The following is a 13845-nucleotide window of genomic DNA, read 5'->3' on the forward strand; positions in this document are numbered from 1 at the left end:
GGAAATGACTCAAATGTGACTAAAACTAAACAACGTTTCACCTAAAGACTAAGACTAAGACAAAACAGAATTTAAAATAGCTGCCAAAATGAATACTGAGCTAAGGTGACTCTGTTTTCTATATCTCATACAGATAAAAGGCACCAGCTAATAGGGTCAAGTTTTAAACCTTAACACCAGCAGTTGCTACATTATTAGTGCTTGCATTTGCTATGGACAAATGTTTCATTTAACATTTCATAAAATGATTTTCAGGCATCTGATACTGAAGTGTCAAGCTTTCTACACTTTCCATTTACAAAATGTGCACTACACAGATTACAAATGGGACTTTGTGAACAGGAGTATTCATTTAGCACATGTACTTCATGAGTAGCAGGTTTTTTTTGCTGTCCAGGCGGGCCTAGGACTGGGTGAAACAGACTGTGTGACGTTGAAATGTCTACTGGGATGTGTAGAAATGAGAATAAGTCCAAATTTTTGTCTTTGAAAGACAGATTTCTTTTTTTTTTTTAAGTTGTTCTGCTGAACAAATGTGCTCAGCTCTACTTATATAAATTTGTAAAGTTTAGCAAAGCACACAGACAACTCTAAAACGAGAGTGGCACAGGTGCACTGAGATGTCAGAGAGATGATTGGTTGATCTGAATGTTATTTCAGAAATAACACTCGTCCTACCTGGCAGAAATGTTTTCCAAGATGACATCTGTTGTTTTCTTTCTCAACTGGTTCATGCTGGTTCATATTGCAGCATACTTTTACTTCCTTCCTTTTGCTCTCAAACTGCTGTTTTTTGCCCACAGTTTCTGCTGATCTCAGGCCTTTACCTTTATAACTGCTTTGTATTAGACCACAGTTTCATGAAGAAAGCATCAAACATGAAAGAAACCCTGCTGAGTTTCCAGCAGTGACTGATCTCCTTTTGAATAATTCCACTTTGACCTTCATCTCATTTCCGTCACACATTTTGTCGTCTGATTGGTCCTTTAAGAGCCCTGCCCCTCTGGCTACAGTGAATCCTGCAGAAGTGCAGCCCATGCTAATATTGTCTGACCTCGATCTGATATTGTTGTACCAAGGGCAGTGGATCACCTGAGTTCTGAGCGGTCCTCAGTACTGTCTCAAATAACAGCAGCTCGATCTGCAGCGTCAGCACGGACAGCTGGGTTTCACTTATCAGCAGAAAGACGCCGAGGAGACACAGTGGCCTAATTTCTGCTGCTCTGACCCTGCCTGACCTGCCTGGATCTTATATGTGGGATCAGTCAGAAGACGTTTGATTAAATCTGACCTTTAATGACTATTTATTGCTGTAGAGAAGTACACTAAGAGAACACAGGACGAGAGTTGGTAGCCATGAATCTCTGCAGTGATGCTGCTTTTTGGTGACCTGAATAAGACTACCTCTCTTTGGCCTTGAATCAACAGGGGTGTGGTTTTTCAGACATTCAAGTCACTGCCCTCTCAGTGGACAAAATTAGCAGAGCACCCTCTTGAGGTCACATGCCCAATCATGGAAAAAATGCAATGAAGAGCCTTAAAGGGATACTTCAACATTTTGGCAAATTCGCCCATTGCCATAATTCCTATAGTCTTAGTAATAGGTTTGTTACCTTCAGTTGTTGGTGCAAGCTATTTTCAGATCGGCGCTGCCGAGTTTGGACCTGCTGTGCCAACTCAATGTAAGCAGAGAGTATTCCGGCTTTCCCTCATCAAACTCATCAAATACACAATCCAACAACTCCAAAAATGCTCTCGTGGACAAGCTGTGACCTGCACATTCACCACGCTATGAAATAATCATGGAACATTACAAGACGGAGATGTTTTAAAATTAAATGCAAAGCCAGAACTACACTCCAGACATGGCTGCTGTACTGTGTCACTCCGCCCAATGGTTTACTCAAGAAATAGTTCTGAGTGTTTGCTTCATGTGTGGTAATGTTACACAATTATACATTATTATTGTGAAGCGTGGTGAATGTGCAGGTCACAACTTTTCCACGAGAGCATTTTGCAGTTGTTGGATTGTGTATTTGATGAGTTTGATGAGGGAAAGCTGGAAATACCGTCTGCTTACATTGAGTTGGCACAGCAGGTCCAAACTCGGCAGCGCAGATCTAAAAATAGCTTGCACCGACAACTGAAGGTAACAAACCTATTACTAAGACTATAGGAATTATGGCAATGGGCGAATTTGCCAAAATGTTGAAGTATCCCTTTAAACTCCTTGGTATGAAGTTTTAGTTGTACTGGAAGCTGATAGCAATGGCTTCCACCAGTGTAGCAATTATCTTGGATATAGCAATTGTATAGCAGTAGTTTTGTAAAAACTGGACCACATTTCTTGAAACTGAAAGCTTTGTCATGAAGGAAAAGATGTTTATCGCTCTTCAAATTCTGCAATAAGCTCAGTTGTAGCCACAGCAGCAGTTATATTAGAACTGGAACCCATTTCTTTATTATAACAAGAGCAAAGAGCCACACAAAAAAAGCTTCTCTTGGCAGAGAAAATGTTTTTGCACTTCTCCTGATAGATTTCAGCATGGATTTTAGCCACTGACAAGCTCTGCTTTTCATAAACTACAGCAGCACTAGCCTGTAGAGCTCAGGTTATACTGGAGCTGTGCATGTCTACTGCATCATTTTGTCTGGTCTCTCTGATTGGCCCGTCATGGATGTGACAGACAGAACATTAGTCCAATCACCTGTCAAGACTTTTTTGAAAGGACCTGCCCTTCCCAAACACTTTCTATGGGAGGTTTGCAGATGAATGTGAAATATATGAAACAGTCTGTCAGGCAACTATTGGTTTGTTTCTCCCTTTTTTTACTCAAAAATTAACCTACTTTTCTTTTGTTGACCAAACTTTTAATTGTATGTTTGAAATAGTTTTTGTAAAAGAAATACAGTATAGAAATCATAATTATAAAGAGACACACACCAAACCAGACCGTTCTGAGAATGGCTGTTTAGAGATGGTTTATACAGGGTCAAAGTTCTTTTCTGGTGCTTGATCCACTTTATAGTTTAGACTAAAGCATGACACAGGCATTTGATTTGAACCCAAGGAGCCTGTGTTCAAAGGCAGAAAATGGGAATAATATGCCACATGAAAGACTATTATTTAAAAAATAACAACAAATAATTCCTTTTTGAAAGATTGAATCAGTTAAGAACTTTTCATATAACAGTTTTGCCAGTTTTTCCAAAGGTCAAAGTTGAAAACCATAAAATATGAAAACAGGAACAGCTGTAATAGAGCACAGGTCATAATAATGAAATGAAGAAAGCATCTTACAGTATGATCTTATTTCTATTGATCCAGTTAAGTACCTCAATGGAAAATTTTTTTATACAACAAAATTTTTTAATAGGCTATGTAACTGGAGATGCCTGTGGCTGATTTGATCACTGTGTAATGATATGAATCATCTTGTACACCACTATTTCCTGAGCTGGGATCTGGGTCCACCTGAAGCCGAGGTCAGACAGCATGATTTTCTAGTCTGTTACGTTGGCAACAATGTCAGATTAGGCGATCACAGAGCCATAAATTTGTGCCATGACTTGACAGACAGACGCGACAGACTACCCTGAGGTACACAATTGATGATGTGATGATGTAAGAAGGAAAAGAGTCTGGGCTGGTTTACACCTGGAATAAAGCCCAGTCTATGACACACTACACATGTTAAAATGACAGATTACCAGAGTGGATGTGTCCAGAAACCCTACAACTGCCCCGGGATGGGCAGTAATCATGCTTAAAGGGATAGAGGACGGAGCCTCAAAGAAGAAGAACCACTGTTACGGATGCTTACTGAGAGACAAACAGTAATTTCTCATCGTTATGACCACAGCACCACTTATCATACACTTACCTTGATTTTATTATAGAGACTAATCGATGTTGTTTTGCTGGCTGACTCAATAGCAGGAGCTGATGAACTGCTTCAGGTTTGAATTTCACCCGTGTTATTCTGTTAACACTAGAACCACTGTGGATCTCTACATACCTAAAACAGCCAATGGGTCAAATTTACCTGTCATTAAAGTGGCTTGATTTTCATAAATAGCACTGATCAAGGACTGTTAGTTAACCACGGACATTGAACAGCTTATTAACCCCAGATAGCAAACTAGATCACTGTTGGAAGCTGATCTGTCAACTAGAAAATCGTATTTGGACTGATTTTTAATCCCTAAACTTCCTAATCACTGTGTTCTTCTTCATTAAAAGCACTCAGATTACCTTTTGACATTAATCAATGGTAAATGTCTTTTTTCCCTGTTGTATCCATGTTAAAGGTTGATCTATCGACTTCTGATTAGGCATTGCTGCAATAGAGAGATGGTATTTTCATTGCAGCATCTATTTATTGCTGATGTGAAATAAAACAATGGGAAAATCAAGGCTTTCTGATGGGGTAAATTTCACCTGCATGGTGATTCTAGATATAAATGTCCATTTAAAAAATGTAGGTTTAGGCAAAAGATTTTTTTATGACACTAGGTGCTATTTAACAAACTTTTAGGAAAAGTCAAAGACTGACAGTCTTTAAAACTGTATACACATCAAGTAAGATATTAAAGAACAGCCTTGGGTAAATTTTACCCTTTGGCAGTTCTGGTGTTAAACCCTAACAAACAAATACTAAACGATAGCTTTACATGGCAAAGGAAGCCTAATTGTTGTGTAGATGTAGTGTAAATGCAGGATGTGGTTTAAAATGCTAATAGTTTTGGAGGTTAGTCTTTACTTTACCTTTAAAAGTGACATTTTGTTTCTGTTTATGGGGGGAAAACAGATTGATGTCTTGAATTCTGTCTTATATTGTGTAGTCTTGTGTAGCTGTATGGGATACACATCTAAACAAAGTCTAATATCTACTATAGCCTTTAATAAGTCTGTGTCACTGCATCACTGACCTGTCTGGCGTCAGCATTAAAGTTTATTGCATTTGAATGTCTGTGTACCAGCCACAATGATTGAAACCTCATTATAAGCTCACATTTCATATTTATGTGTCCCTCTTTCTCTCCTTCCCTCCCCTTCTTGAATCCTCACATTTGTCCTCTTCTTTTCCTTCCTTTCCTGACACTTTGTCTTCTTGTTGTCTTCCTGCAGGGTAAGCAGGTGACAGGGTACCTCCTGTTCTCTCTGGGCACCGCTGTGATCGGCTCTCTGCAGTTTGGTTACAACACAGGAGTCATCAACGCTCCAGAGGAGGTTGGTGATATAACACTGAAACTGGCAACAGTTAGCACATTAGCTCCTCCAGATGTGAACAGCAGGTGTTCTGTAATGATAAATGTCTGAAACACTCTTCATGCACGTATGTAACTAAGGGAAGAATTTAATCTGTTCTGTAATGTTTCTCTTTCCTGAGATAAGAGATTGGAGATATTTCAAGAATATACAGTGCTTAACAAATTTATTAGACCACCTGTCATATTTGTCTCAGAGACCATCCAGCATCATGAAGTGCTTTAATGCGGACTCTTTCATTTTCAGTGAGCTCTCCACGTTTTACCATTTTGAACAGGAATGAGGGATTTCAAACTGAATTCACCCAAATTTGAGCCGGCTCACTGGGCTTCTCTGAGAAGTCAGAAATTAATCAAGCATAACATTCAACCACTGTAACTAATTTTTCTGTTCAGGAATGCAACTACATAACTATAATTTGACATATTAATCAAGAAATAATAATGTGCTTTACTATTTTTTTCATTTTTTTTGTAGATTGGTAAATTTGAAAATTCATGGATAACAATAATAATTCTATTTTAACATTAAAAATATCATTTGGGTTAAAGAGCTTCTACCTATTGATGTATTAACCATTGCAGAAACATAAAAAATTATTTTGGTAATTACTAATGCTGTTAATTTAGGGCAGCTGTGGCATAAACCTTACTTTGGGTGCGGCAAAGAAGCAATGCAAGAAAGCAGTGGCTAATGTCAACTACTTTAGGTCCCCTCATGGATCGTATTCACTACCAGTGGTCGATATGGTGTGAGCTAGTTAGCAGTAGCCTAGCATAAACAGGGAGACAAAAACATCACATATTTTGTAGTTTACCAGCAAAAAAACCCAAATCCATCCATCATACCATGGATAACACCACCTGTAAGGTTGAAAATGTTTACTTAATAAAACTGAGCAGAAAAATTAAAGGTACATTTCTGTATTTTTTTTCAACAGAAACTACGGTCTTTCTTCAATGCTACCTGGATCGAGCGTTATGGCGTACCAATCAGCCAAGGGGTCGCTACAATTGTCTGGAGTGTTGCTGTCGCCATCTTTAGTGTGGGTGGCATGGTGGGCTCCTTCAGTGTGGGTGTCATGGCGGACAGATTTGGCAGGTAGGACTTACACTTGCGCATTATGAAACGCTAACGTTTTGTTTTTCTCAAACTCTTTATCTTGGCTAACATATTTTCTAGTCAACCATGCCTTAAACCTGAGGTGTGGTTTTCTCTTTAATTGCTCTGTGTTTCCTGTGTGGTTCAGTTGAACAGTCACAAACCATTTCCACTAATGGAGGAAATAAACCATGTCTGTCTCAAGCCCACAGCTCAGCTCTAATGTTCCCCAGAGTTGTTCCTAAAGTCCTCCATTTATTTTAATGTTTTCCCGTAATCCTGTTGTCACTCTTCTGGGATGAGTGTTGTTTTAAACACTGGGATGTTCTTAATATTTATAAGGATGTGCTGGAGCAGTTGTGGAAAACACAAATACATTTACAAGAGTTAGATGAAATCTTATTACATCCTTTCAGAGCTGAAGTCAGGTGGCTAATGGTTAGCTTAGCATACAGATGGAAAGAAGTAACAACTAGCTTTGCTTTTGACACAGTAAAATAAAAATATCTGTTGTTCTTTACCTGCTTGTGCCAAATTAAACTAAGACGGTGAGCTAGCTGTCTTCTTCCATCAGCCTTTATGCTAAGCTAAGCTTATTTTTAACAACTCAAGCTCCCTAAACCCTCAAAGTTGGAGTTGTGTTCTTGAGTATTTACTTCTAAAATTGTTGAACTATTTCTTCACACAGATGTAGTCTTGTGTTACATGATGATACTTGAAACAAAAAAGAGCAAAAATAGAGGAAACATAAAGACAGCAAAGATTTCCTAGGGTCCTTGTCTTGACATGCAAGATCAGGCTTTCAGGTGTAAATGCATACATAAGTGCATATATTTGCTCCATAAAACTGGACAAACAACCACCTATCAGTGAACTAACAAGACCAAAAAGCTCCTGACCTTCACACTCTGAGGAAAATCAATCACTCTTGGCATACTGGAAGATATTTCTCAGTTAATCAATAGACTTGTCGGTTTCAGTCTTCTTTAACTACAAACCTCTTAGCGTCTTTCTCCACCCAGCTGTTGACTGAAATGAAATACATTTTTTATATAATATTCAGGTATTTCTACTCATTTTGACACTTTTTCTTACTAATAATCAACTATGAAGTGTCTTGAAATAACATGCTTTATACCATTGGTTCCCAACCTGGAGTCCAGGGCCCCTGGGGAGGCGCCAAAGATCTTACAGAGGGGCGAGGCTTTGTCTGTTCTGAGGCTGCCAAAACTAGATTTGCAAATATTGATTAAAACCATGATAAAGCAGTTATGAAGTTATTTATACAAAGGTATTTTGATAAGAAAAGCATACATAGGCCTTTTTTGGGTTTTGTCAATGAAACAATTCAAATCTATGTTGATTTTCGATGGCAGTGTGTTGCTTTTTCTTCTCGCTTGGGTCCTGTGGGGGTCCGGTTTTCTTAGGTAAATTTGGGGGGGAGGGGACTGCTTTACACCAGTATTGGTTTATGTAAAACTTAAGACTTTTGCAAAATGAATCCCAGTGTTTTATTGAAAACTAATAAGTGGGAGTACAGCTGTTGCCAAGTGCTTCCTTTCTGGACGAAAATATCCGCTTCTTTAAACATTCATAACAAGTATGTATGATATTTCATTAGCAACTTTTTGTGTTAAATATTTTAATCAATTCAGTCCTTATCAAAATTACCAAATATTTTCAGGATTCAAAGCCATTAAATTCCAGTTTAATCCCAGCCATCATGAAATCTCCGTTCTACTGGCTGATTGCTGACATTTATGTTTACAGACTCTGTAGAGTCCGTTGTCTACATCAGACTCTCTCTGTCCTCCTCTTCTCCAGGCGTCGCTCCATGTTCCTGGTGAACTGTCTGGCTGTGATCGGTGGCCTCCTCATGGGCTTCTCCACCATCTGCTCCTCCTATGAGATGGTGATTGCCGGTCGCCTTGTCATCGGGCTTTTCTGCGGTCTCTTCACCGGTCTGACTCCCATGTATGTGGGTGAAGTGTCGCCCACTCCCCTCAGAGGAGCCTTCGGGACTCTTCACCAGCTCGGTGTGGTGGTGGGCATCCTTATCGCTCAGGTCAGCACAGCTCTCTAGTGACCATATATATATTATTTCATCTTTTGCTCTAAATGTGACCCCACTATCTTGGCTCTTAATGTTTAGATCTTTGGTTTGGAGGCTCTGCTGGGCTCAGACAAGCTGTGGCCCCTGCTGCTGGCCCTCACTGTGGCCCCGGCTGTGCTGCAGTGCATCCTGTTGCCTTTCTGCCCTGAGAGCCCGCGCTTCCTGCTCATCAACCTGAAACAGGAGGAGCAGGCACGCAAAGGTACGCAGTCATACTTACAGAGGTCCCAAATGTTACAAAATCACATTAAATAAAAACTAGAATCTTGCACAGATGCTAAAAACATTAAAAAAGTCTTAATCACCAAAAACTTTTTAGAACACCTAACGTGTGTTGTGAAATCATCAAATAACAGATTGTAACCTACAGGGGTTACTTTGAATACTGAAGCTAAGAGATAAGCTTTAATGATCTCTCACTGTAGGAGTTTATATGTTGGTTTTATGCCTACATCCACCGTCCTATCTCCAAAAAAGAAGTTCTTTTAAATCATGATTGCACTCAATTATGGCTCAGTGGTATCAGTAGTGTATCCCACAGCTTCTACATAATAATGAAAATGTTTGCTGAGAATTCAACTAATTTTACTGGAAGGAATACCAGTATTACTGCTACACCGTGGTCATTTTTGCTGCTAATATCAATGCAACTTCTGAAAATGGTTGCAGTTGCCTCTACCTCAGTTTTTTTCATCTATTCAGTCAGTACTTGACACTCCTTTTACACTTTTCACTTTATTTCTACTACCACAGAAATACTTGACATGATTAATTGGTATAAAATCTGAGCTTCTTATACTCAAAATGAATTGACTCAGCTATTGAAGTGTCTCTTATTGATATGTGGACTAACTATAGACTGTATAAAAAGATGGAAAACACAAAAGCTCCTTCAAGTGAAGCAAAAGCATGTCCCCTATCAGCAAACTGCAGTATAGGTCAGAAAGTCCTTCCTCTATTATGGGAGACAGAGACACTTTATCTATCTTCATAAATAGCCTCTTGAAGCCTTGAACCGAGCGGTTTGTCCATCCACAAGCTTGATTTTATGCCAAAATGACCATTTTGTGGAAGAGGCATTGCCAAACTTCATTCTTGTTGATAGGCTGCAGACTTTCAACCATGGGAACTCATCCCATCAGCATATCCTGCCTTACTGTCTGTTTTCCTTTAAGCTGGATGATAGTTTACAAAATTAACATCATACTGCAAAAGACAGGGAACAAGAGACTGAATGAGGTAAATATTCAGTGAGGTTAAAATCAATGGAAATGTAGGGCCTTTTTCTTATCTGCTTTCTTACCATTTTAGACATTTTTCCATCTTACTGACGTTGCCCCCTGCTGGCCATTAGAAAGAATGTTTATTTGAGGCCCTGTCATGTCCTCCTTTGACCCTGTGTACATTTCAAGACGTAATATTTTGACTTTCCTTTAACCTAGCCATAACTTCTGCAATTGGAATTTTTGAGATTGTTATCCAGAATAACAATTGCCTTTGAGTAATTGCCTTTTAATGTTGGAAGAATTTGCTGTTTGGATATTTCAGGGAACTTGCTTGGAAATTTTTAGGAATTTCTGTGGACATTTAAAAGATTTATATTTTGGAGAAATTCATTAGTAGTTTTGATTAAGTTTGCTTTGATTTTGGGGGGTTCTTTTGGAATGGAATTTTGGGGAATGTATTTGCAATTTTTTTGGGTGGGAGGGGGTTTGCAGTGAAATTTGGGGACATAGCTTGAAACTTTTAATGAGTTTACATGGATTTTGGGGGGGGGGTTAAAAATTTGAACACTTAGGCTTTATGAAAAAGTACCACTGTAACATTTGGGGACTTTTTGAAGAAAATTTGGGGTATGTTTTATGGGGAACTTCAAAAATATGTTTAAGAATTTTCAAAGCAATTTCAGTTTTTTATTTTAGGGGATTTGTGTGGATATTAGGAAGGACATTTTTGAAGAAATTCCTGTTCATATACAAGACTAATGTTTGACCTTTTCATGCCCAACTTATCTCAAATAATTGGGAGAAACTAAAAATGTGTTGCAGTGAAAACCTCAGGTCTCAGGGGGATTTTGGCTTCATTTGAAATGAGGAGGCTTATTTTCTACATGTACAAGTTTTCTTTATTTACTTTAAGTAAAAAAAAACATTTAACCAAATATGCATTTCAGGGTGTAACAAATCATGCAGTATGGAATATAAAATCCAAATCAAGGAAAAACAAATGGAAAATTCACAGGGGTGAGATGAATGAGGAAAAAAAATGAATGAAGGACTTAGTAAGGGGAAAGGAGCAGATTTGAGAGTAAATTAGTTGCTGAGAGCTGTAGAGATACGGATATGGAGTATCACATGGAGGGTCACATCAGGTGACTGTGGACGATATTTTAGCCCAGAGAGAGGAGAGTCCTTGAAAAAGCAGCAGGTTTTGGCATCTGTTCAAAGAGCAGCCAGTTAGGGTCGACTCTGAGGCCCTGACCCACTTCTGCTTTACACCCCTCACCCAGCACAAACATAAACAAAGACAAGACTCACTGAGAGTTGCATCATAGTGACCGCAAAGTAAGCCTCACTGCTCCTTCTGGTGGAAATACAGACACTTTTCCTGCTTCTTTGCTTTGTTTAACTCTTTCAATCAAAATCAAACCACCCAAGCCTGGAAAACGCTGACCTAGATGAGGCATTTGACCACTGGTTTTTAATTAGATGTTTTAGTTCCTTTAAGTGTCATTGATTTACATTTTTTTACCATCATCTGCAAACAATACCTGTGTCTATTTGACAGCATTGGTGCGTCTGCGTGGCAGTGAGGATGTGAGTAAAGACCTGCAGGAGATGAAGGAGGAGAGCGCCAAGATGGCCATGGAGAAGAAGGTGACCATCCCAGAGCTGTTCCGCTCGGCGGCGTACAGACAGCCGCTCCTCATCGCCGTCATGCTGCAGCTCTCCCAGCAGCTGTCAGGGATCAACGCCGTGAGTCAGCAAAGCAATAACGCAAACACTCAGAGGGGGAAAGATGAAAGAGGATTTTATACCTTACATATGAGATTTAAAAACACATGTACTGTATGACAGCTGGAGAGGGTTGAGAAAATACCCATCCTTTGATTTGTTTGTTCAGATTTAAATACAGAAAACTTAAATCCTTTTCCTCCCCTCTGTGTCTTTCAGGTGTTTTACTACTCGACAGGAATCTTCCAGACTGCAGGTGTGAAACAGCCGATCTACGCCACCATCGGAGCTGGCATCGTCAACACCATCTTCACTGTCGTTTCTGTGAGTGGTGTCATTGTGCCTGTCTTTGCTTTTTCATTCTAGTTTGTGTGTTTCCAGCAGCTCTTCACGCCCTCCTGTGTCTGTCCTGCAGCTCTTCCTGGTGGAGAAGGCGGGACGAAGGACTCTGCACCTGCTGGGATTGGGTGGGATGGCAATCAGCGCTGTGATCATGACGGTTTCCCTCATGCTGGTGAGTTAAGTGTTTGAAGGTGAAGGCTGGGTGAAAAAAGAACATAAAAATATACTTAAACTATAAAAAATGCTGAATAATCATGATTAATCACAGTGTAGTGATGTGATTAACTTGATTCATTTTTTTAATCAAGTAACAGCACTAGTTTTTACGTACTCTGCTTTGGCAACAAAGGTCTTAACCATTCATGACATTAAAGCATTTTTTTAACTTTGAACTTTGAAATTGATTTTACAATATTATAACTTTCATAAGGTACAACAATGTCCATCCCATTCCCAAGAACACCTCGGATACTCGCTGTCAGCATGATGTAACTTTGGCTGCAAGAAGAGTGTACAGCTTTGGGGCAGTTCACATACCAGCCTTTAGCTACAATTAAGCCAGTCAGCCCACCTCAGTTCTTCTACTACAATACCATAGGATACTTTAATAATAATAATAATAATAATAGTAATAATAATAATAATAATAATAATAATCTTTAATTGTAGAGCTCTTTTCAAAACAGAGTTACAAAGTGCTTCACAAGCAACAGAAATTACAATGCAAATAAAATACCAGTAATCAGGCAGCAAAGTAGATACAGGTAACAAAGGACATGTCAAACTTAAATAAAATCAGGTAAATAAGAGCAGTTAAAATTCAAGAAAAATCATGAAAGGCTCTTCGATAAAAGTATGTCTTAAGAAGAAATTTAAAAGAAGTCACTGACTCAGTCAATCTGATTTCCTCAGGCAGGGAGATCCAGAGTCTTGGGGGCCCGGACAGAAAAAGCCCTGTCCCCTTTAGATTTCAGGTGGGCCCCTGGGACAACCAGAGACCCCTGCCTGAGGATCCATACAGAACACGATACCATGCAATGGGATACAATGCAATAGTATACGATGCAATAAGATCATAAGATATGACGCCATACTATACAGAAAATTATGACATGATACAATATGACAGAATACAATAGGACAGGATACAATACAACAATATGATACAACATGATGTTACTGTATGGTACAGAACTATATGGTAACATGTGATACAGCGTATGATGTGATAAGTTATGTTAGTGGGATACAGTACTATACAATTCAATAGATGACAATACAATATGATATGCTACAATACAATATAATGTTGTAAAATTTTGTTATATATTTAATCTTTTTTCTTTGTTTGACTGAAATCCTTTTGTAAATCTGTTTAATTTTGCAGCTTTAAGATCATAATTCTGGCCTTAATCTGTCAGAGTTAAATCTCTATGTTAAAATGATTTTTATCCAAATTAATCTTTTCAACTGAGAAGCTTTTCTCAACAGAGAAAAACATTAAATGTCTTACTACTTTGCAGTTAAGCTTTCAGCCACAAGGTGTTACTAGTTCATCCTATTTGAAGAAACAGTGGCAGGTCTTAAAAAGCCTTAAACATCCCAACAGATGCTCCTAACAGCCAAGAAGTCATTAAAACAGTGTAAATATTTCTGTCAGACAGTGAATATTTATTTACTGGATACCCTTTTCTTTTCTCTTTCTTTTCCTTCCTCTCTCTGAGCAGAAAAGCTACTCAGCTATGAGCTACGTGGCCATCATGGCTGTCATGCTATTTGTGGCGATGTTTGAGCTCGGTCCCGGTCCGATCCCATGGTTCATTGTGGCCGAGCTGTTCTCCCAGGGGCCCCGCCCAGCCGCCATGGCTGTGGCCGGCTGCTGCAACTGGACGGCCAACTTCCTGGTTGGAATGAGCTTCCCCAAACTAGAGGTGAGAGACGAGGGATTTTGGTTTTAATCTATTGTGATCATCTATTTGTGCTTTTACATTTCAATTTTTGATCGTTTTATTTTATTTCACAATTTTAATCCTTTTTTTAAGAGGGATTTGCTTTTATCAGAT

General features: G+C 39.0%; 1 protein-coding gene across 1 annotated transcript in view; it reads left to right on the plus strand.

Moving 5' to 3' along the window:
- LOC121524318 (solute carrier family 2, facilitated glucose transporter member 1-like) overlaps nt 1-13845 on the plus strand; it is a 31086-nt gene that overhangs the window by 8557 nt on the left and 8684 nt on the right. Inside the window, exons 3-10 of the mRNA XM_041809654.1 lie at nt 5132-5233; nt 6213-6373; nt 8198-8438; nt 8526-8688; nt 11274-11461; nt 11660-11764; nt 11856-11954; nt 13510-13713. Of these exons, the coding sequence (XP_041665588.1) occupies nt 5132-5233; nt 6213-6373; nt 8198-8438; nt 8526-8688; nt 11274-11461; nt 11660-11764; nt 11856-11954; nt 13510-13713 (1263 nt within the window). The remainder of the gene's footprint in view (nt 1-5131; nt 5234-6212; nt 6374-8197; nt 8439-8525; nt 8689-11273; nt 11462-11659; nt 11765-11855; nt 11955-13509; nt 13714-13845) is intronic.

Source organism: Cheilinus undulatus, linkage group 16 (genome assembly GCF_018320785.1).
Source record: "Cheilinus undulatus linkage group 16, ASM1832078v1, whole genome shotgun sequence".
Taxonomy (NCBI): domain Eukaryota; kingdom Metazoa; phylum Chordata; class Actinopteri; order Labriformes; family Labridae; genus Cheilinus; species Cheilinus undulatus.